At 36.9% G+C, this 26247-nt stretch overlaps 1 protein-coding gene across 3 annotated transcripts; it reads left to right on the top strand.

Annotated features, from left to right (window-relative positions):
* The first annotated feature begins 1418 nt into the window (after nucleotides 1-1418).
* On the top strand, nucleotides 1419-25871 carry LOC6504977 (B-box type zinc finger protein ncl-1). Of its 3 annotated transcripts, none has more exons than XM_014904747.3 (9): nucleotides 1419-1570; nucleotides 4095-5008; nucleotides 5063-5611; nucleotides 5670-6852; nucleotides 6920-7799; nucleotides 8079-8586; nucleotides 8658-8821; nucleotides 8880-9112; nucleotides 9206-25871. In XM_014904747.3, exons 3-9 carry the CDS (start codon nucleotides 5070-5072, stop codon nucleotides 9308-9310), a joined length of 3615 nt encoding a protein of 1204 aa, XP_014760233.1. In that variant the 5' UTR covers nucleotides 1419-1570; nucleotides 4095-5008; nucleotides 5063-5069; the 3' UTR covers nucleotides 9311-25871. The 3 variants fall into 3 exon arrangements, with proteins under 3 accessions (XP_014760233.1, XP_001965697.1, XP_044573192.1); XM_001965661.4 differs by having other exon boundaries at nucleotides 8127-8586; XM_044717257.1 differs by having other exon boundaries at nucleotides 8142-8586.
* The last annotated feature ends 376 nt before the right edge of the window (nucleotides 25872-26247 follow it).

Consider the following 26247-nt stretch of genomic DNA (forward strand, 5'->3'; position numbering starts at 1 on the left):
TATATGGTGACAGTGAATTCTTTCCTCCTGTAGTCATTCAATTTTGTACGAGCCATTATGCGAAAATAATGTGCTCTGATATTGACAAAACGGTAGAGTTATTAAATGTAGGACTCAGAGATTTTACTCGAAAGGCTATAGGTTTAGCCTTTAATATATTCACAATAAAAGATTTCGAACTGGTCGATTTAATTTTAAGTGAATATGTCGTTTTTGCTCCATTTTGGACAAATTTAATGGGTATTTTTATTGAAAGCTACAATAAAATTTTCAAAACATTAAAGCATGGCAATTTTATTTATTAAATAAAAAAAGAATATGAAAATAAAATACTTATAAAAAAAAATTCGAAAGCATTCCACGATAAATAAATAAAATTATTTTAATATATTCCAATTACGGTCACAGCTCATTTTTTTCGCTGTTGTCCGATTTTATTTTCCAGACAAAGCTCTTGCTACCGCCGCACCGCTTGGCCGAATGATTCTGGAAAAGAAAATTTGGTTGGCTACAGCGCACGTCCAGTGCTGGTAATGTATCAACACACGTTGTGCTGTTAAACTCAAAAATGGTGCTGTTAAGCGCCCAGTATTGGTTAATCAGTATCAGAACTTTTCAGAGATTTATTTCATCAAATCGTAGGAAAATATTTGTGATGAAAATAGTCTCTTTTGAATATGTACAAAATTACTTTGGCAACGATATACCCCGTGAAAGAGATCCTCCAAAAATGGATAAACTTTTCAAAATGTATAATGGCGCATTTCCTGTTAGCGCCTAGTATTGGTCAATCACGTTCGGAAATTTTCACAGGGAATGGCAACAATTCAAAAGATGGCGGATAATTAAAATAATAGCGCATTTCGTGTTGGGCAGCGTCAACAGCTATAATTAGCTATAAAATGGAATATATATAAAAAAAAATTAAATTAAATTAAATTAAATAATCTATAAGCCGGTTTGTCGTTTTAGATTATTCAATTCTTAACAATTCTAAGATTTATTTCATTCAATTTCGTAACTTTACAGTAAAATACCGTGTTCCGATCACGGTATAATACCAGTTAATATCAATCAAATTAGATGGAAGATGCCTCTCATTGGTAGAATTCTCACAATGCGCAACAAGTTAATCATTAAATTATTAAAAATAATAAATATTAATTAATAATTAGTATTTATTATTTCTAAATAATAGTTCCTGGTTGGCGTAGACTTTACATTTTAATTGTTACAAGAATCATGGACATTTGAACATTTGAACCGGAACAAATCCGAAAACATTCTCGTCAAACTTTAAATTCGAATGCTAAATGTTAATTTAAAAAAGTTATTCATTTTGAAATATAACGATTAGGTTGAGCGATGTAAGTGAGACCAGAGTGAACAGGGCCAGAGCGCATTTTAAACGCGCTAGAGTTAGAATATTGGGTATGATTTTGCGCAAGCCGACTGGTGACACTGATCTCTAGCTGCTGTTGTGTGTGTGCGTTCGTGTGCGCGACGAAAAAATATAAAATCGTAACGAGCAGAGGAGAGGAGAAAAAAACGTGTGAAAACTACATAAAAGGTACCGCCTGCATTAAATCGAAGCTATCGAAACGAAAATAAGACATTTGAAAGCATGATTGCTGCAAAAATTTGTTGACAATTCCGTATGAACATGGCAATGCTCAGGCATTTCAAGGACCTTTTCTGCATTGCCTCCTGTCTACAGTGTGTGTGTAGTGTGTGTGTATGTGTGTGTGTATGCAAAAGCGAGAGAGTGCGAGTGCGACAGAGTGGAGCTGAATGTGTCGCGTGTGTCTTCTGACCACGACCACCTGGGCGGTAGTCAAGTGGAAATTTTGCGTTCAAGGACAACCGCAGTGGCAGCAGTATACCGCTCCCCCGCCCATTCCTAGCGTTCCCCTCAAGGAGTGTCCGTGTCCCTTGTCCCCTGACCCCCCTTCGGTTTGTGAGGGCAGAGAGGAAGAATCGGAACGGGGATAAAGATACCGACCGACGGACCGACGACAACTTGTCTGGCCCTTGTCTTTTTACAGTTAGAATTTGTTGGGGGGCTAACCACCCCCCTCCCGCAAAAAAAAAAAAAAAATAGATCTCCCAGGCAATTGCCAAAACGAAGTGTGATCAGTCGAAAATAGACACATATTTTAATAAAAATAAAAAAGGAATTAAATTTTCATTCGCTTGTATGTGTGGTCCGTTTTTCGTGCTTTTTTTTTTTTTCGTTTTCTTCTTTTTTTTTTTTGCCGCGTTTGAGCAAGCTTGCGCACACCAATACCCATGTACCTCTGTGCCGCCGCCGCCACTCTCTCTCCGAAAACACATGGGAGAAGAAGAGAACGGAGAAGAACAGACAGGCCCCAGCACGGGTGCACTCGAAAATAACTGTTCCGAGAGTAAATGAGAGGCTAGGGGTGTTTAGAATTAACGGAAAAAATAATAAAATATAATCAAAAAAAAAAAACTAAAAAAGCTGTACGTGAAATGGTTAGGAAAAGTATCGGATGCTGCGTCGCAGATTTGACAAAAAAAAAAGAACGGAAAGGGGGGCATCTAGTTGCATTTGAAACTGAAATTCAGCCGTTCCAAATTCGCTTACCACGTGTGTTGGGCTGGAGCGTGTGCCTGGGATGCTTCTGTGTGTGTATGTGCAATTGTTTTCCGCAGCTGATTCGGATGCGTGTGTGAAGAGTGTGTGGACATAGTGGTGGTGGTGGTGGTCTGCTGGGGAAGCCGCCGAGACTGAAACTAATCAAGATTTAAATATGCCGCACATCCGCTGACCAATAACTATTTATTTATTCGGACGGATATGGGGCATGCGTGTGACATCTAAATTAAATTCAATTACTGGCTATGGCGGCAGGCCAAGTCAAGGACTCGAAAGGTCCTCGGTGTCCTTGGCCTTTTTGCTGCCCAAACGCCATATCTGGCGGATAAAGGCTGGCAGGCCATCTCTATTGGACGCGCCTGCGTACTCTCAATGGGGGACTCGCAAAATAACGGAATCGGAATCGGGAATCAAAGGCTAATAGAGCTCAGCTGCTACGTCTACGCAAGTGTGTATATGGAGGTGTGTGTGAGTGTGATTGGCGCATAGCTCGTAGCCCGTAACTCGTAACTCGAGCTGTGAGTACCCCTTTTCTACCCCTCCCATCGCCCAGAGATGGCGCAAATAGTAATTGGAAATCGGGCGATCGGTATCTGGAAAAAAGCATAAACAAAAAGGTCCAAAAACAACAGCTACCAAATAAAAAGGTTACCCAACACGGCCCAACTCAAGTTCAGATTCTGTTTCTTCGGAAAGCGCAGGAAACCAATATGCATTCCCGAGAACTTTCTCAAGGCTATTGAGAGAGAGAGAGAGAGTTCCTATTGCGAAAAGTGATCTTGTTTCCAATCGACAATTCTCCATAAAATCTCTCCAATGGGAATAGTATCCAAACTGGAATAGTTTCCTATTGGAATGAAATGCGAGGGGCCCATTGGAATTCTCAGAATTAGATAACTCTTCATTTCATCTCAATTCCAACAAGTAACTGTAAAATAAGTTCGCTCTTCTTTACCGTTAGCCCAAAAGTATACACTATAACGGGTGTGTGCGTGTGTGTTGTTACATAAGTCATGGCCGTCGCTCAAAGGGGGGGCCGGAGTGTGGATGCCAAGTTCTGTTTCCAAAAAATTAGAATCAAAAAAAGAAACAAAAAACATTTCCTCATTTACTCTAATGCCAATTTCGATTTCACAATGTGTTCTCCCCCCGTGCCAGAATTCCCTTATTCTCTTTGTTCCCTTCGTCCGTTACGTTATTCGTAGGCAGGCCGTTATATATTTGTTAGTTCGTTTTTTTTTCTCGTTTATTTTTATTTATATTTTGTTTGTGTTCGTTGTGCGTTGTTGTTCTTGTTCCGCTCGGTTGCGGGTGTTATCGGTAAAAAAAAAAACGGCATTTGGTTTTTGGAAATATTAATTATCGTTAAGGTTTTCCCGAAAAAAAAGCGCGAATTTTTTAACTCATTTTTGCGATCTTCCATTTTTATTTTCATACAAAAACGAAAACGAACACGAAACGGACAACAAAATAGATCAAGAAAGCGGCGCTGTCGTCCATTTTAACGCCTTCTTCGTCGTCGTCAGTGTTCGTTGTCGTCGTGTCTTCGTCGTCCTTGTTTCATTTTGTGATCATCGTTCGTACAACACAACAACAACTACCGCTACAAGAACAGCTAGATCATCACAACATCATGCAATTACCAACGCTTTAAGAGTTCGTCAACCTCTAAGGATCTAGGACAGAGAGAAACACCAAAAAACAAAACAAAAACAAAAATACAAATAAAAATAATAAAAAAGAAAGAAAGAAAAACAAAAAGAAACTAAAACCAAACCAACAGCAGAAAGGAGGCTCGCAAATATGTTTAGAAATTTGCAATAATTATAAGGAAGAAGAAGGAAGAAGCAGGAAACAGGAGGAGAAAACAGCCAAAAGAGAGAGAGAGAGATAGAGGAAGCTGCGAGAAGAAACGGTAAATCGCCAACCGTCGTATGTGTGTTGGATTTATGTGTGTGTGTGAGCACAAAACGCATATCGCTCTGTCCCTCTCTTGTCGTGTACGCTTTTAAATCAGGCACGGCCCTAGCCGCCCCGCCCCTACCGCCTCGCCCAGCCCGCCCCCACTGGAAAGGTCTCTGGCAATTATCCCCCCTCCCCCCCGCAAGGATCAGGAACTTATCAGGCACAGATCACAGGTCATAGGAGACCGATGGCTCTCTCGCAAGAGCGGCAGGACATCAGGGAGCAGCAGCAGCAGCAGCACCACCACCACCAGTAGCAGGTCAACAGCAAATAGTTTAGCTCAGAACATAAGGTCAAAGTGCAAAGGGGATAAGGACATCTCGAAAGGACTAACTAGAGACGGAAACCAAACCAAAAAGGAACTTAAAACAGGACTACCAATTAGTAACACATCGAATCTAAAACAAAAGTTGAACATCAAAGGTGAGACTGCCAGAAATTACTCTCAATCAGATTCTAATCTTGTTATCCTTGCAGCAGGACAATGGCTAGCACTTTGGAGGAGCCCGTCGCCACGGTTGTGGACGCGGTGGAGGAGTCGTGCGGCGCCGCCAACGGCAATGCCAGCATTAGCCTGAAGAGCGTGCTCAGCGACGACACCTCGTCCTCGTCCGTCCTGGAGGACACTGACGTCAACACGAGCAGCAGCAGCTCCGCCAGCTGCAGCAGCAGCTCCTCGAGCTCTAGCAGCAGCAGCTCTAGCTCGGGACTGTGCTCGGGAACGGATACCGACACCGGCAAGGGTAGCAGCAATGTGGGCAGCCTGGATGTGACCAGTGTGAGCACGTCGAGCATCGGCTCGGCCGGCTCCATCACCTCCTCGGTGTCTACCGCCGGCTCTGGCGCCGCCTCGATCATGGCCAATTCGAGCTCCTCCTCGGGCATCGAGCTCGGTCTCGTTGTGGATGTGGACAGCTCCGGGAGCAGTCAGGAGCTGAGCAGCCACGGCGTCACCGAGCTAGACTCGCTGGAGGACTCGTGCAGCGGCCTGATCAAGGACGGTGACAAGTCCTGCAAGTTGTGCAGGTAAGTGACACACTCTTCGTTTTGTCTTTTTGGGTTTTAATCGAATGTCTGACCGTAGTGCTCGTCTGGTGATGCCGCGCATCCTGTCGTGTCTGCACGTCTTCTGCGAGGACTGCCTCCAGGCACTGGTCTCTAAGGATGGCTCGTCGCTGGCAGCCAGTTCCCCGACCAGCTGCTCCTCGTCCTCATTCGACGGCGGCAGCGATCGTCTTAATTCGCTGATTCTCGAGTGCCCGGTCTGCAAGCAGGCCACCTCCTTGGGGCCCAAGGGCGTCAAGGGCCTGACCTGCGACTACATTGTGACGAACATACTCGACCTGTCCAATCTGGAGTCGGAGCATATCGCCTGCACCTCCTGCAAGAGCAAGGAGGAGGCCATCTCGCGGTGCAACGACTGCGCCAACTTTCTCTGCAGCGGCTGCGACAATGCGCACAAGTACATGCGCTGCTTCGAGAACCACCAGGTCGTCCGCATCGAGGACCTGCAGAAGAACGTCCACGACAAGCTGATCATCCACAAGCCGGTCTGCTGCCGGCAGCATGTGAGCGAGAATCTCAAGTACTACTGCTTCACCTGCCGGGTGCCGACCTGCAACGACTGCCTCCTCAGCGATCACAAGGGCAGCGACCATCACTACGAGACGGCCACCGTGGCTGAGCAGGCGGTGCGCGCCGACCTCGAGCACACGCTGGGCGAGACCCTGAAGAAGGCCGATTACTGCAACGAGGCAGGCGGCAATCTCGGCTCGGCCCTGACCGAGCTCCAGTCGCAGCACGACTCGGTCCGTCAGCAGATCGAGGACACGTACAAGAGCTACAAGCGAATGCTGGAGGGAGTGAAGGACCAGCTGCTGAACGAACTGAGCCACCTGCACTCCGAGCGGGAGCTCAAGATCATGGACCTGATGCAGAGCCTGGAGAACAACATGGGCAAGCTGCAGCAGGCGGCCCAGTTCGGGCAGCGGGCCATTGAGAAGGCCAATGCCATTGAGTTCCTGCTGCTCAAGCCGGTGATCCATGACCAGTGTTTGAATCTCATGGAGCAGACGCCAAAGTGCGATGTCAATTACCAGCTGCAGTTCGACTCGAAGCCGGAGAAGTTCGAGCAGTTCGCCCGCGAGGTGTTTGGCAAGTTCCAGACGGAGCAGAGCACCTCCAGTCCCAAGAAGGGTTCCATGTCGCTGGTCCAGCAGCAGCAGCAGCAACCGCAGCCCCAGCAGCTCCAGCAGCAGCATCATCAGGTGGGGATTCTAAGGATTAAGGACATAAGTCTCCTTACTAATAAGCTTTATTTTTGAATCTTTGCAGCAAGTACAGCAGCAGCAGGCGCAAGTGCAGCACCAACAGCAGGTGCAGCAGGCACAGCAGCACCAACAGCAGCAACTGCAACAGCTGCAACACCACCAGCAGCAACAGGCGCAGGGCTCCAGCAACCTGATTGTGGGCCACCGCGGCAGCTCCTCGGTCCAGGGCCGTCTCAGCTCGGCTGTATTCAGCCCCATTTCGCTGCCCTCGTCCCTGCAGAGCTCCTTCGACGGGGACACCAACTCTGTGATGACCAACTTCTCGATGATGGACTCGCCGCCGCAGCAACAGTCGCAGCAGCAACAGCAGCAGTCCCAGCAGCAGCAGCAACAGCAGGCGGTGGTGCTTCACCAGCAGCAGCAGCAGCAGCAACAACAACAGCAGCAGCAGCAACAGAAGCACCAGCAGCACCAGCACCAACAGCAACAGCAGGTCCTGCACCAGCAGGCTCAACTGGTGGCGCCCCAGAACATTGTCCAGCAGGCTGGACACGTCAGCCTCAACGCCGGACCCGGTCCGAACCTGACGATCAACGGCTTGGGAGCCGGCGGACCGCCGCCCAGCTTCAGCATGCTGGAGTACAACATTTCACGGCTGGCCAGCCTCACCGAACCCATGCCCGAGACCCTGGGCGATGCCCTGGCCGTCGGCGGTGCTGGCTCAGGACCCGGCTCGAGTGTGGCCCAAGTGACCGGTGGAGCTCCGGTTACGGGCGGGCCGGTCGTTGGCGCCCCCCATCCGCATCAGCAGCAACAGCAGGCAGTGATTCCGGCCTCCGCCGTAACCCCCACCCAGCCCATCACCCTGGCGGACATCCTCTCTGGCGACCAGCGGGCTCTCAACAATCTCCAGGCCCTGGCCAAGCTGGGATTGAACAACAATGGTGAGTCTGATGACGAAGGTGACCTGGAATGCTGCAGGAAGTTCGGTCCTGCCCGAACTTGGCTTTGTTGCTCCTCCCTTTTTGGTTGCCCTCCTCGCTTCAGTTGTCCCTAAAGTTTTGAGTTTTTGTTTTTCTTTTTATATTATGCCTGCGGCACTATTTGAAAAAAATACACCACCACCACCACCACAACACCCAAACACACACAACCCGTACCATCTGTACCTCGAACCTCGAACCACCACACGACACCCCCACCACATCCCCCGACACCCACAGATGATCTTTTGTCGAGCGGAAGCTCAACGGGAATTGATTTTTTATCAGATTTCTGCCTACCAGCGGCCCCCTCCCCCAGCCTCAATCCGATTGTGGGTGGCGTAGAGGACATAGGACTCAACAATTTCCATGCCGTCGCCCCGCCCGGCACCACCAGCGTCGTCACCGGCCGCAACAAGGCCACACCCATGCAGATCCGCTGCAAGTTCGGCTCCCTCGGCACCGCCAAGGGTCAGTTCAACTCGCCCCACGGCTTCTGTCTGGGCGTGGACGAGGAGATCATTGTCGCGGACACGAACAATCACCGTATCGAGGTCTTTGACAAGATGGGCGCCCTCAAGTTCCAGTTCGGCGTGGCTGGCAAGGAGGAGGGCCAGCTCTGGTATCCGCGCAAGGTGGCTGTCATGCACAACAACGGCAAGTTCGTGGTGTGCGATCGCGGCAACGAGCGCTCCCGGATGCAGATCTTCTCCAAGTGTGGACACTTTATGCGCAAGATAGCCATCAGGTAGGGAAGATTAGTAAGGTGTATTAGTTGTGCCTCCATCCTTCTATATGTTTGTGTCCTCCATCCTTCAGGTACATCGACATCGTGGCCGGATTGGCTGTCACCGCCAAGGGACACATCGTGGCCGTGGACAGTGTCTCGCCCACCGTCTTTGTGATCTCGGAGGAGGGCGAGCTGGTGCGCTGGTTCGATTGCAGCGACTATATGCGTGAACCCTCAGACATTGCCATCCGAGGTTAGGGATCTAGCTTACTGCTCCTCTTCCAAAACTAACTCCCAATCTTCTCCTCCAGACAACGACTTCTATGTTTGCGATTTCAAGGGCCATTGCGTGGCCGTTTTCCAGGACGACGGAACATTCCTCTATCGCATTGGCAACGAGAAGGTCACCTGCTTCCCCAACGGCATCGACATCTCGAATGCCGGGGACGTCCTCATCGGGGACTCGCACGGCAACCGCTTCCATGTGGCCTGCTACTCGCGCGAGGGCGCCCTCCAGTCGGAGTTCGAGTGTCCACATGTCAAGGTAGGTGGCCTGAAATAGTAATTTTTAAGCGACTAATGTTACTGCTGATCGGATTCCGGGTGAGAATGTTTAAAAACGCAATTGGTTTTTCAGGTTTCCCGCTGCTGCGGCCTGAAGATCACATCGGAGGGGTATGTGGTGACCCTCGCCAAGAACAATCATCATGTTCTGGTCCTGAACACCCTCTATGTTCACTGATTGCAAATCAAAGCGCGCAACAATCGTCCATCGGTCGATATGAACAAATACAATTACAAATACTCGTCGGGAAAAATTTATGGCTGTCGACGTCAGCAACAGTCACAGTCACAGCAACAGCAACAACAAGCGCCACAGCAATCAACAACAATAACAACAACAACAACAACACTAGCAAGCAACACCTGCAACATCAACAACAACATGACCAACAACTTGAGCAACAGCTTGGGCAACAACTTGGGCAGGAATTTGTTGGCAAGGAAGCAACAGCAACACAACAGCAATCAACAGCAACAGCATCCTTTGCCAACATCAGTCATCTAAAAGGAGAATCGAAACTTTATCAAGAACATAGCAACGATTTTGACAGAAAGCAGCAAGCACAGCAGAAACAGCAAACAGCAATACCAACAATATATCCAGAGAGCTATCCATACGATGTATGATATATATATATGTGACTATATAGGCGACATACACACATATATATATATATATAGATTTATGAGATATAGGTATATACGCATTGTGTATATGTTTATGAGGATGAGGACAAGTGGGGAGGACAAGACAAGTCTCGAAACACCAAATAGAAAGAATCCTTTTTAAGTAAACACCAGTGTTGCCATTTTTTGTGAGCTAGGGACGCGGCAACTCTATAACAACAACAACAACAACAACAACCTACAAAATAACGATAAACAAAATGCAACAAATACTATTTTTGATCTCTAATTTAACAACAATTAGCGCTACTACTAAACAAAAAAAAAAAAACAAAAAACATCAACAAATTTAACAAAGAAAAAACAAAAAATATTTTACCTAATATATAAAAAAAAACAAAACGAATAAGCAAAGAAAAGAACGACAAACGATGGAGAAACTTGGGATATTTTAAAAAACTGTTTTTTAAGAAAATCTTTTTAGATTCTTTTCGGTTATATCTGAATGTTTAGTTTGTTTTTTTTTTTTTTTAATGGATTTATGTTCTTGTTAAAAATTCGTCATAAAATACTATCACACATATACACACAAACACTCACACACACACTACTATACATGTTACTTATTATCTATATAGACATATATATTGTTATATCGACCGATTAGCTTTTTTGTGCATACCCTTCCAGAATCTTTTTTCTAAAAACAAAAAACAAAAAAATACCAAAACGAAACACGCATATATATACAACACATATATATATACATATATATATATATATCTACACCTATATATCTATGTATATCTAGAGGAATGTGCAACTTTTGTGCACATTGGGGTTTTTGCTAAAAAAAAAAAAAGAAAGGAGGAAAATTGGCAAAAAGCGAGGTGGAGAAGGAGAGTAGGAAGGAAGGTTTAACAATTTGTTGATAAAGAGAGAAAGGATGCGCGAACAGGCAATAATTCTAGAAGATGAAATCTAAGTAGTTTATTTTGATTTCAAAAATAACTGAAACCAAAACCACTAACAAAAAACGAGAAAACGAGAAGATGCAAAAAAAAAGAAGATTTATGAAATAAACAACTTTTTAGGTTTTTCCTTACGCTGCTTATATAAGGTGATATCTATTTATATATAAATATATATATGAATATATGAAAAACAAAACAAAACAAAAAAAAAACTATATCTTAAACATATATGTGAAATCCTATGACTATATGACTTTGCCATATATATACAAAAAAAAGAAAAATAAAAAACAGGATGTGAGGAGTGTCGTCAGGAGTTAGGCATATAGGTTATAGGGGTACGGAAGTGGGTCAAGCACACACAGGCCGCGAGGCCATCAGGTCAGGATGTCAGGAGGTCAGGAGGTGGTATCTTTACGTTAATGTGTGTGTGTGTTTATGAAACATCAGCAACAAGAACTATAGACAGCAAACTCAACATACAAATTAACTTTTAAGCTAACCAAACAAACAAATGCGATCCGCATTAGGCCAAGAACTATGACAGCAATAACAAAACCAACAAATGCAAAGTGTGAAGTGAGAAATAACAAGAAACAAAAAACATACAACAGTAAACAAAAACGTATCTGTTAAGTTCTAATATACATTGTTAAACAAAAAAAAAAAAAAAACGATATTCCTTTTGCTTATATATACAAAAAAAAAAAAAACAAAACAAAAAAACATATGCAACACATGTGCATGTTATCCAACAAACAAACAAACAAACAAACACACACACACAAGCAAACACTCACACACCATTTAGGATGATAAATATACATATATGTACGGATACATGCAACATTTCTTTCCCGTTGTAATACAATATAAGGCTGGTTTACTCCCAAGACATTATTATTTTACAAAGAAAACTAATCGAACGCGGCCGACCGTGTGTCTAAATGTATATTATTATGATTTAATTTGTTGTTCTCTTATATACATATATCTATCTATATATATACCGTTTTTTTGAATGTATGAGAGAGAGAGAGAGAGAGAGTGGAATTAGAAGAAAGGATAACCATCGAGTAATGGCAATTTATTTTAAATCAAGTTGAGCGAGAAAGCAAAGCGTCGAAGCAAGCAACTTATTTTTTATAGGCTGTAACACCACATTTATCATTAAAAAAAAAAACAAACACACAACATACACACACAACACACACACACACCACACATACAACGAAACGAATCTTTTGTTTTAAAAGAAAGAAACCAACATATTTAGGCTTTACTCGATTCCTTTTAAAAAATGTTTTAAACAACAACAAAATATCCTGCATCCCCTTTGAGTTTTTTTTTATTTTTTTCGTATTTAGAAAATGAAACACACACACACTGAAGAAAACTGTTTTCAATCTTGTCATTTATTTTATAATTTTAAATTAGTTTTAAACGAAAGAAAAAAAAAAAGAAGAAAAAGATACAATGTTAAAGATACACTACACTTACACACATTTGATGATTCTGTACTGTCATACTTCTAATTCGTTTAGTGTTATACTGTTACGTGTGAGGCTACACCATACATATACATATTCAATACACACGCGTGTAAATATAATTTAGGCTTAAATTTAATTTTATAATAAGAACTAAACTACGAGAACCAAGTGAAACGCTTCTGTTTATGTTATACCACTGAAATTATCAAACATTTACCTATACACATTATTTTAATTAATATTATATTATGTAACCCAAAGTTGTTGAAAGAGGAGGGGAGATCAGGAGAAGAATGTAGCGAGAGAGCAGAAGAAAGCGTAGAAGCAGGAGAATGAGAGGGTAAAAGAAAAATGCAATTTTTTGTGAAACAATTTGGCTGTTGAATTATGTAATTTTTAATTAATTTACGCTTCGGACTTTCTCGTTTATTAACTTAAGCCCCACAAAGCAAAGTGTTATATTTTACGTTCGATATTGTTTTTTTCTTTTTCTTTCACTTATTTTTGTCACTTATCTTATTTAACATGTATTCCTTTTTAGTGTTTCCTTTGCCCTTTCCCACATTCATATCCTTAGTTTTGTCGCTTCATTAACTACGAAAGTATTAAAGGGAGGAAACATTTTTGCTAAAGAATCACTCAAATGCAAATTATACCAAAATATTTCTTTTAAATTTAAACTTTTCCCCGTTCTTGTTTTTTTTTATTTTCTGAACACTTATTATTTGTAATTCTTCAAAGATTCGATTTTATTTTGTATCCTTTATAACTTTAGTCCTTATTTTATTTGGGTTGCCTTCGCCTTAGTCAGCAGAATTTCTGTAAAACAAACTCGAAAACTGTTATACAATTCAAAAACAAAAACAACAAAAAAACAAAAACAAAAAAACATAAACTAAACTATAATCTAAAAAAAAGAAAAATACCATTTTACATTTGTTTCTAGTTTTATGGAAAGCCTTCAAAATGAAATTGTAATTCCACACGCTTTTATTTTATAAAAACAACAACAACAACAAATACAAAAACAAGAATGAATGAGAACAAGAGAAGAGCAAAGCATTGAAACCTTTATATTTTATGTTTTGTTTTTACAATTTCTTTTGCTTTGTTGAACCACAAAATACAAAAAACAACAAAAAAAAAAAAACAAACAAAAACAAGAAAAGTCAATTTTTGCTTTAAAGAAAATTAAAAATTTTAATTTTAGTTTTTAACACGAGAATGATATTAAGTGAACCGTACATGATTTTTATGCGATGCGTTTAAAAGATAATAATTTTCCACACCAAAACAAAAACAAAAACACACAAAACAAACAAGAAACAAAACAAAAAAACAAAAACAAAAAAAACAAATTTATTTCCTATGGCATACAAATTTTTTAAGTGAGAATACCAAATAAACAAGAAATGTGCTTAAGTTTAAATCAAATTTACAATTTAGTTGAGATTATCCAAAAAACTTAACGACGATAACGTTTTACTAACTACGTATAACTATAGGATTTCTAGCGAAATATATATGAATACCTATATATATTTATACATTTACAATAACAACACACCTGTATATATTTGCTATTATCTATACATTTATGTACGATTAGCGAATGGCCTCGCGGGGGCGTGCCAGGGTCGAGGGCGGATGGGGCGGGGGCGGGGCGTGGCTAATGGGGGAGGGGCGGCAAATAAAAACTAGTCACTAGTAGAACAAGACCCACACACAGCCCAGTGGACGGACGTATTTGCCATTTACCGACGAAACAGAACCCTGACCCCTAACCCAGTAACCTCTGACCTTCCCACCGCCCCAACTCCACCTCGCCAGCGCCCGCCTCCCACTTTCCACATAAACAAAAAAGAAAGCAATAAAAATTCAAGTGTAGTAGCTGATATTTTCTTAGTTGCTTACCGTGTAAAAAAAAAACAAAAAAGAAAAAAAACAGAAAGAAAAAAAATGTGACAAAATGAGAAAGCTTTCCACCTCAACTCTACATCTATATATTTTCTACAATCATATATATATATTTCATATATGTATTTCAAATATTATAATATTAAAGTTTTTCCATTTCGTTTGTATTCCCTCTGACTTATATTTTCTTTCCACTCCGCAATGGAAGTCCATACAAACTAATTAGAGAATATTTAACTTTAGAGACTAGAAGAGACAGAAGGATATGCAGGACACACACAGGACACAGGACACTTAGCAAACAGACACTAAACAAACAACCACATGTTTCTCAATCACTTGATATATAAACATAAATATAGTTACGTTAATTCCTACTCTGCATACGCATACATTATTAAAAAGAATTATCAATTTTTATATAGTCATTAATTGGCAAGGATCAAGAATTGAAGGACGGATGAAGGACGAGAGGGAAACCTGTTTTTTTTTTTTATAAAGATGCTGCCAAAGATTTTTATACAATCGATGTGAAAAAAAAAGAAAAGAAAAGGAGAATCGGAGAAGGAATATGTAACCATGTGAATTATTGAATTAATAATATAATTAATCAATTATATTGAATATTTAATATTGTCCACCTAAGTTTAATGAATATTATTTTTTATTATTTTTAGTTTAGTTATATGTCAAGTGTATTAAGTTTGTTCTGTTTTTTTTTTTGTGGTCAAAATAAACGGAATGGAAAATGCCAGAAATATTTTTGAGACTTTTGCTCAAAATAAAACTCGTAATAATAAAATACAAAAATAGCGCTATAAACGAAAAAAAAATCTATAACTAATACCAAACTACTAACTAAATGATTGCCGAGGCGCGGATTTGTTAAATAATTTGTTCCTCGTAAAAAAAAAGAAAAACAAAAACTTGAATGAATGAAAAATTCAACAAATTTCTGGTTGAGATTATGGAGCCGATATATAGGACATATAACACTATACATATACGATATACATATTGAACATATTGAAAATATACAATTACGAAGCCAAGAAGGGATGTGATCTTGGGAACCGCCAAGGCGGAAACGGAAATGGAAATGGAAATGTAGTCGGAATCGGAATGAGAAACCGAAACGGAAGGGTTTAGTTACTAACACTACACAACACAGACACACACACATTCAGTACACTCGCCATCAAATGCCTATTGCTCCAAACACACCACCACACACCATCACCCACCACCACACCCCCCTTTCCATGGTTTGCCTGTATCATATTTGCATTTAGTTCAATTTTAAAACAAAAAAAAGCCTAAAAACTTATTCAAAACTTAATAAGAAGAAATCGAAAAAAGGAAAAAAAATTGACAAAAAAAAAATACAAGTAAAAATAAAATAAATGGAATATGAAACCAAAACAAACGCTTTATACATCAAATTATTTTAATATAAATGTATAAAAACATATATCTATATATACATATACAAGCAGACATTTACAAATATATTATGTATTTTATTTAATGCGAAAAGCGAAACATTTTTAAATGTATTAGTCACGAACGGAACTCCAACTTCAAACCTATATATAGAGACAGTGTCAGTCCCCAAGCAGATGGCCGATAACTAGCCAGGATGTGTGGCGATCGGATCGATAACAAATCGATGAAAGCGATAGCGAAGAAAACAAAAAACAAAAAAAAAAAAACCAAAAACAAATTTACTAAATCGATATATATACATGCGTACATATACTTACATATATGTCAAACAATAATTGATAGAAACCAAAACAACAACAGAAATACAATCTAGTGTACGTCAATTTTTTGATGATATTTTTCGCCTTATTATAGACAAACAAGAACAAACAAAAAAGAAAACCCCAAAAAAAGAATTAATAATTATTAAGTCGATGGATGTAATGATGGATATAAACAATTTCAAAGTAAAAATAGTTTAAACAACAAGGGAATCAGTCGCAGTTGCTTCGGCTTCCAGTATAGTAGAATCACATTTCTCGATAAAAACCGATAAAAATCGAAAAAAAATGGCGGCAATTCGGGAATTATTTGCAGACGTAAGGACGAACACATGTCAAGTTGATAACGAAAAAAAAAAAAAAACAAATTAAAACTTAACGACAAGCAATCAATTACCAAAAAACAAAAGGTATATATTATACAAAAAAAATATATATATATATATAGAAATCATTAATAACATTAAGCGATGCAAACTGAAGCCGACAGAAGTCAGAAATTATGTAATCAAAAGCAAGTTTACAATACACACCACACAACCAAAAAAAAAAAAAACAAACACACACAAAACTAACAACCAAACATTATCAAAACTCAAATCGAAACTCAAAGCAAGCAAATCAATTAGTAAGCCCAGAAAAAGCAAAGAATTAATATAAAAAAAAAAAATTTAACAACCCTCTACAGCCCGAAAAAGCTTTTTCTCAGGATTTGCCTGCTATGAAATAATTATAGCAAAGTGACAGGATACAAGTTCCTCAATTTATTCAATTACGTATTTATTTATTTTTGAATAATTTCATTTTCTAACTCACGATTGATGTTGAGAATCTGGGGAACCAGATACTTTGGCAGACTCTATCGGTTCAGTATCGGTACAATATACATACATATATAGTTATATATATTGCCTCAATCTCTGTTCAGATATTGCATTTAAGTCATCGACCATTTAATGCTTTTCGCTTGATCTTAATGTTTAGAAAATACGTAGAATCAATCCGAGAGGCTCTGGACGAGTTGTTGTGTTAAATTTGCGTACATATCACTGGAAATTATTTACAATATGCTACTAGAAAGGACAAAAAAAAAAAAAATAACAAAAACGTATATGAGGGACATTTTTTAGCATAATGTTTACACTATGCTGATATTTATACACCAATAGAGGGATTGGTTTTTGGATTTGGTTTTACAACTATGGTTTTTCTTCGATTGATTGTTGCTCACCTTTTTTGCCAGTGTATGCCAGTGTGTGAGTGTGTGAGTGTATGTATGTATGTATGTAGTGTTTTTTAGGGAGCATATATCCAAGCGATCATATAGCGATCTTGTATAGAAGGACACCAAAACCAAACCAAACAAAAAAAAAAAAAACCAACAAGACACACAGAAACTAAAAATATAGTGCCATGATTTAGAGTACGAGGGGAAATCGTTTATTGATGTGCTGTAACATTTAGTGAGTCCTTTTCTGACAACCAACAACCAAACAAATATACATACATGAATATATATATATATATATATATATAAATATATATATAGATATACACATATTTATTAGATTGTATTATAGAGACGAGAAAAATAACGCAAACAAATTTAGAGACAACCAAATGCAATATTAAACAAGGAGAATCCGAAATAGAAATACAATTTTTCGCGCTTGGACTGGAATGGTCAAGGATCGAGGATCGAGGATCGGGATCAGGATCAGGACGGTCGTTGGGGGGGAATATGAAAACAGAAGCAATTAAAAAGCTTTTATTTTTCTAGAATTTTAAATTGTGAACCGCAAAACCAAAACCAAAACCGAACAACAACAACAACAACAACAACAAAGCAACCAGAAACTAAAAACCAACTTCCTAATTTCTCTCAGTGTAAAACAAAAGCAACAACTTAAATTTAACAACTACTCTAGTATCAACAACTACAGAATACTAGACTTAGGAAACAAAACAAAAAAAACTATAGAGCAATAACTAAATAGCAAGTAATGAGAAAACAATTAAAAAAACAAACAATTTTTCAAAAATATTGAAAACATTATTGAAACACTTTGTCTCTGGGGTTGTTAAATACACGGATAAAAACAAATAACATTTTTATTGTGAGTAGCGATTAATGAATTATGACGAAAAAAAAAAAACGAAATTTACACAGCTAACAGTCACAATTATACATAAATCGATAATAATATGAAAAGCAAATATATATATATATATTGTGTGTATATTCGAAATCTAACGATAAATAAGATATGAGACCAAAACCAATAGAAACCGATTAACTTTTGCGCGCCTTGGCAAATTTTGAAGTAATCTTTGAAGTAATATTATTGTGAAGCCCCAAAAAGTAGACTATGTAAACGACACCCAAAAAAAAAAGCGTAGAGGACAGTGCAAATTCCAGATCGGAGCGAGCCACACTGCAAGAAAAAAAAATGAAATGAAAAATTATCCGCACACCACATACACTGCAGAGTTTTTCAAAAATGTAATTTAGACAACGATGTTTTCGATGACGAATTGACGGCAGGCAATTGAGTGTACAAGGCGCACATTCAACCAAGGGTCCTGCGACAAGGACCTTGGGACTCTCCACAATATATGAATATTATATAGATTATAGTCTCCCCAATAGAGATCGAGCGTGTAATTCGTACGGATATAGACCCAATATGATAAAATGAACAAATTCCCTGTGTTGTCAAATGGCTTTAAACGAAACCCAAATGGAATAACTAAGGAAATTAAATCCAGATACGATTTGTAATTTAGAATTAAAAACAATATAAGCGGAATAATATGTAAGATAACCAAAAAAAACAAAAAACCAAAAGAACTTGTTTGGGGCGTCGAGTGCAGGAACACAGCAACAATATTTTTGGGCACCAAATATACAGTCAACTTATTGTATTGCATTACGATATATATATATATATCTATATATATATATATATATATATGATACCTAATGGGGTTTGCGAAGGATGTCATCAATTGATCCATTGATGGAGTAAACGGTTTTCCAAGCTAAAAACCAAAACATACAAACATATTACAATTAGAATGTTTTATGAATTATATACACCTTATATACATGATATATATATACATATATAGACAGACATATACATGTGTACTTTAGCCTAGAGGATAAGATGTTGAATGAATTTTATGTGAGTTATTTTTGATGTTGTATAGTTAAAAAGAAAACAAAGCAAACCAATTACCAAACCAAAACAATCTCCCTTTAAGAACAAAAACCAAAAACAATTGTTGGGCATTTTAAATTAAAGTAAACGTAAAAAATTTAACAAAATACAGAGTGCAATACAATAAAAACAAAAACAAAAAAAAAAAAAAATTGAAGAAGGCACAGGATCGATTCGAGTCCCAGAACTACTCCACAAGGACATTCGATCCTTCTTTTGGGAATGTATGGAGGAAAACTAAAAAGAAAAACAAAACTAAAAAAGCTGCCTCAAGACAAGAAAGATTAAAAAAAAAAATATTGAACTAAATTATAAACATATACACACACTTATATGTATATTTCGTACGGGCACAGTGGGGTTGCACTGTGGAATTAAAAGGAATTTTACCAAGAAAATAAGCAAACACCAAGCAAGCAACAATTATTTAAACAAATTTACATTCAACTTATTTGTAAATCGGATCTATGGGCGTGTGTACGTAAAGTGTTTTTTTTTTGTTTTTAGTATTTGTAACGTATTTGTATATGTAGGGCAGAATTTAGTTAATAGCACAAGGGTTAAGGGTTAAGGGTTAAGGGTTATTAAACACAAAAAATGAAACGAAAAAACGAAACCATTTAATATCCCAGTTAATGAAGAAAATGTGTATAAATGTTCCTCTAGCACCAAGCTACTAAACTGTTCTTCAGACCCTTGAGTATTTCGATCACATTCTCTCACTCGACTCTGCTCCTTGAGTTGGACACATGTATATCGAATAAATCGATAACTATTTACATACTTACCAAAACTATGTGAACTACAGAAAGAAACCAACTTATACCATTTTTGCTGACTGTACTCCTTAGGCTTTTTACACCTTTTACCATTTTACTCGCAAATGGCAGACTATTTAAATATATAACTTGACACTCGACGACAAGAGTACTCTTAGGCCCACATCCACGCAGATACATATATACTCGCAAGATCGGATCGCAAAAATATATATTGTATATATAATATATATAGAAATGTAGACGGATTCTCTGGCGGCACCCTATATATGCCTCAAGAATTAGTTTCAATTGTTGCTGTCCTCGAGATCGATCAGATCAGGTCCATTGCATTATCCTCGACTTTGGTTGGGAATACGACACACTATACCCATCCCCGCCCGACTCTATCCACTTCTGAATCTCAATACCCCCTTCAAAGACCCCCTCCCGCCTGTGATAGTGATAAAAAAAAAAAAAAACAACAAAAAATCAAGGTAAAATAAATTAATTTGTTTAGGCTTATTTCATTTTTTACTAATTTATTCGTCATGCATATTTTTTGGAGCCTGTGTGTGTGTGTTTTGTTTTTAAAATGCTTTTACATAAGTATTAAATAATTTATAAAATATACAATTTAGCGTTATACAAATATTATAGAAATTTTGAAAATTTTACGAAGATAAGAGAAACTAAAAACAAGGACAAAGGACAAAGGACGAAGACAAGAAACAAAACTAAACAATGACAATATTCATTTGTTGAGCAAAAAAAATAAAAGAGATAGGAAAGGGAAAAAGAAAAAAGGACACCGGAAACATATCTTGGTTTTTAGTTTAATTTTAATCGATTGGCGATGAATTTGATTTTTGGAACAGCCAGCTTGTCCAGCAAATGAATAGAAAACAGGAAACTGAAGCACACACATGCACATACACTGAGCGAAACTTCTGAACCAATTATACAATAACAAAAAGATATAGAAAGATATAGCATTCTAAATGGTAACTGTACCTTTAACGAAACTCATACGATAGATATGTATGTATTTATGTCCCTCTGAAGTAATTTATTTATATTTCGAATATCGAATTTCGAATTTCGAATTTGAAACTAAAACTTCAACTTCATCGAACATCATCGATTTTCGAGCCGACAATATTTTATTGAATATTGTGAATAACTCAATATTTGAATTGAATTTTTAGCATTTGCATCGAGCAATCGCATTAATCGCCCCTATCCCCTCCTCCTGATTTTGTAATTTTTTTGCAAAAATGGTTTCATTTAACAATTATATCTACACACCACATCTTTAAGGCACACAAATAAGCGCCGAAGAAGTCTCTACAGATATTTTTGTGTATATTTAAAAAATGGAATTCCCCCCACAAAGAAAAAAGCAAAAAAAAAAAAATACAATTTGGTCCGAATTTTTTCAGGCAGCAAGGCAGAAACCGATAAAAATGAATTGAATATTATCAAGGAACGATATATATATATATACATATATACATAATAGTGCGTGTAATAACTAGAATCACATAATTCCATCCACTTTTGATATTTTAACAAATGATAAAAAAAAAACGAGTAAAACGAAAAACAAAAAAAAAAAAAAAACTATTTATTAACTTGATGAAGCATCTTAAATGTTTGAATGTTGTCTTATAAAAGTAATAAAAACAATTATATGAAAATATATTATATATTATGGATATATAAAAAATAAAAGGGCGTGTCATTCCTAAACAAAACAAAAAACGAAATGTGGATCAGGAGAGGTAGAAAAACATTTATTTCGTTGTGCTTTTTACACGAAAATGTTGAAGATCATTTCCAAAAATAAGAAAAAATATTTGAAAAAGGGTTCAATCGACTTTTCTATGGCCTGGTACAAAAGTTTCTATACATAGGCCACCGCACCACCCCTTCTGCCTCTGATATCCTTACACTAACACACAGACCCACACTTACACTCACACTTGTATATTTATATATACGTATATAACTCTAAAAAAAAAATATATATATATATAGTGGCACCAACCGAAAAAAAAAAGAAATTATGTAAGCATCTATGTATATTGTCTTATTGTAGCAAACAGTTATTGATATTTACACATAAAATTGAAAAATATACATATATAAGAATGCTTTAAATTATACTCAGAACAAGAATATATACAATATACACTTATATATATTTACGAGATACGGAAAACCAGAAATCAGTTAGGAACCTTTTTCTAGAATGTTATGTCTTCCCTTTGAATCAATTAAACAACAAAAAAGATGATAGAAACAATTGATTGAAACCGCTTGACCAAAAACTAAAACTAAAACTAAAGCTAAAAAAAAAAGTGAATAAAAATTGAGAGATGAATCAAAGCTTCAAGAGAGAATAAAAAAAAAAAACCAAAATAAATTCAACTTCAAAGTTAACTTAAGCACTGCAGCAGCCAAACATATAAAGAAAATTGACAAACTACAATAAGGACAAATTTCTCCTTTTGAAAACTCCAAAACTCACACAGAACAACCTGTTTCAGCCAGCCACAAATTTACCTACTACTTGGAAAGAAAACTAAATAAAAACTACTAGTACATATACCAAATATGATATATATACTATCAATACTACATATAGTTTGCAGCAATTCTAATACTCGAACTCAAACTCAAACTCAAACTCAACTCATTACCTAAGTAAGCAATTCGAATTGAAATTGCGAAAATTGCCAATTGGTTCCGGTTCTTGACAAATCTGTTGATAGTTTCCTTAGTTCTAAACAATATACCTGTAATTACCGATGTATATCCAATTGCGATTACAACTATTACTAATGACGTAACAAAAATCAAGACACATATATACATATATATATATATTGTATTACCTAATGATATAAAATGACAACAAAACATGAACAAGAAAAACAAGAAAATGAGGAAAATCGCAGACTACTCAGTGCAACAGATAAGACTAGAAATTGATTACCTGAACCTTGAGAACAAAAGCTTGAGTTTTCTTTTACTTTAAACCAATCGATATCGATAGTCCGATCGATAGCCGATCGATGATCGTACACATGCAATAAATACATATATATACACACACATATTGTATATCTAAAAAAACAAAAAAGCTATACCAGTAGAGTCCGGAATGTACGAGAGCCACTTCCATATAGATTGTATTTTCATTCAAGTCAGGAAATTCTCCGGAAAAGTCCACACAACCTAGAACAGTTTTGGTTATAGTCCTTATATATCGATATATATCCTCCATATATATCGATCTGTCCTACTTCTTCCCCTCCAACTTCTTTACATGGTTGTGAACAAAAATGGGATTTAAAAATTAGACCAATTCCTCTCGATTTGTTTCGATCTCAGCCAGCAGATTCTGTCGCACACGGATGCACTGTAAACAATTCCTATGCCTTTTTAAAGTCACACATACAACACACACAACACACACTCAGACTAAGACGAAGACAAAGCTAATCAATGAATTACGATCATACGCATATATATATCGATATTTACAACCGAATACCGAATAATAATCGAAACAAATTGAATTGTAGTGCTATATACGAAATGCGATGCTAACGCCATTTTCCAGGTGTACGTCTTAGATACTTTGCTCATTGGGTTCTAATTGTAGCTGGGCCGAAACCAATCTAAACAAAATATTTAATATTAATATATATATATGATATATAGCTAATTGTGTGTATTTACATATTAAAGTTTACAAAAACCAAACGATTGTGGAGGAATAGCTATGTCCTGTAGAATTTTTGAAAGCGTTTTCGTATTCAAACCAAAAAAAAAAACACAAATTAAGGCCTAAATCTAAATCTAAATCTAAAAAACTAAATCTAAATCTAAAACTAGAGCAAAATATATATATACATAACATATATATATGTATTTCGAATGATGTCTAAAGGAAGCAACAACAACAACAATTAAAAGTGTCTGTATTTTTTTTTAAAAACAAAAACAAACAAAACAACAAAAAAAAAACATTACAATCAGGTACTGAAATCAAAATTTTTGTAAATTATATAAAAGCAAGAGGTGTTTCGTCGACAAACTATAACCGAGAAGTGGGAATATGATACTATATACGATAATCTCGCGACTCTCACGGGAATGAAAATATATATACTTACATACATATATGTACGATGATACGATGATACGATGATGATGATGATAGATGATAGATGATATGATGGAAATATTTGATCCTTAATCATTTCTTTAGTGCTCTTAAGAAAACATTTTCAATAGCATACTTAGCAGGGCGGCCCAAGGGTTCAGCTTCCCTTTGAGGCCAAGAACGACACAAGAATACACTTAAAGAAATACGTGTAGCATATATATTATATATACGTACGGCTATATACCAATCTAGTTATTACTCTTTGAAACTAAGTAGATGAGATGAATCGGCGGGAGGATCGACGGCGAAGATGAAAAATTGTCCAGACGTTCAACGAAACCAAATGCAATATTTAATTATACAACAAAACTAACATACAAGCATATTAAAAAACATATATATATATATAAAAATATATTTTACAATTGATTTATATACATACACGTGTATACATTATATAAGTAAATGCCACATCATTTTCGTGTAAAGCCTATTCAATTGTTTGTTGAACATTTTTTGAAACATTTTTCTTTACCAAAAACAAAACAAAAAACATATATATATATAAAAAATAAAGAAAAGACAAAAAACGAGGATGAAAACCAAGCTCACACAAAGTTACGCCAAAACCAAAACAAAAACAAAAACCCAAGAACAAAAAATTTATATACATTTATCGAAGGAAAAAATATATACAAGAGGGATTAACTTTTAGTAATTAATGTAAGCAAAGACCAAAAATGAAATTAATTTTTGAAAGAGGAAAACTAACAGAAAAAAATAGCCTTACCAACACACACTCACTCTTGAAAAACCAAACAACAAATTTTCAACTCTAAAATTTTTATATTTTACGTTACGTATTTCCCCTACGTTATTCTGCAATGATTCAAAATATTTAAAAATGAAAAACTAAAAAAAAACAATGAAAAGTGAAAAAAGTGAGAACGTGAAAATGGAGTATAAAGCAGCAACGAGTAACGAAAATATTTTTACAAATCTTGAAAAACGAGAAAAGCAGAATTTTTTCAATGCAAAAAACAACATAAATAACAAACTAAAAAAAAAAAATGCATAACGCTTCCGACAATAAGCTTTGGCCACACTATTATATTAAAAATAAAAAATAAATCGAAATGGGAACGGAAACGGAAATGGAAATGGAAATAGAGAGCTAGGAATTTTTGTGTTATCGAAAATGAATCACAACGCCCAAAAAAGAACAACAACAGACGTAAGAGAAATATTTGCCCAATTTAGTCTATATACATTACAGATATATATATATATATATATATACTGGTATATATATGTATTTGTAAATACCTATGTACTTATGTAGTAGCCTTGTTCTACTCTATATTTTTAAAACGGAGTTGTATAGAAAATCAGAATCAGAAGCAGAATCAGATCAGCAAAGCAAATGTATTTTCATGATACGCATTTGAAGCGAACATATCAAAAATACCCGATAACCGATTACCGTTTACCGATAACCAATTACGAATACGAAATTATCTAGATTCTCGATTCTAGAAATTGCCGATTACCGATTGAATGCTTTAGCTCTTAAAACATAAGCACGATTAAATATAAATATTTGGAAGCTGGAAGCTGGGGAAATGTGTATTTGAAAAATAATCGCAAACAAAAATTACTGAGTAAAAAACCAACCTAAAAATAATGTTCTTAAGCTGTTTCATCATTTATTATTGAAATATATTTACAAGCGCATTTATAACGCGAAATGTGAAAAGCAAAATATGCAATTAAAACCACAACAAATACCACAAAAAAAAACAAAAAAAAAAAAAAAACTGAATCTAAATTAAGCATGAATATTTTTTGCTGTGTCTTAGTCCATGTGTCGTAACGAATTTATTGAACTAAATATTATACATTATTAAAATAAAAATTAACAAAAACAAAAAAAAAGACAAAAAAAAAAAACAATGCAAAACAATATATCCTTAAATTTTTTGTGTTTAAAGTGAAAAAAAAAGCAGGCGAACAAAATTTCTACAAAATTAAGCACAAATTTTTTCAAAGAGAAAAAGAAAACAACCACGACAAAAACGTATAAAAAATACTAAGAATTGCCTTTTACTTGTATTTTATTTTCTACTATAAAATAAAGATTTGAATATTAATAATATACAACACGCTGAATTCATTA

Source organism: Drosophila ananassae, chromosome XR (assembly GCF_017639315.1).
Source record: "Drosophila ananassae strain 14024-0371.13 chromosome XR, ASM1763931v2, whole genome shotgun sequence".
Classification (NCBI taxonomy): domain Eukaryota; kingdom Metazoa; phylum Arthropoda; class Insecta; order Diptera; family Drosophilidae; genus Drosophila; species Drosophila ananassae.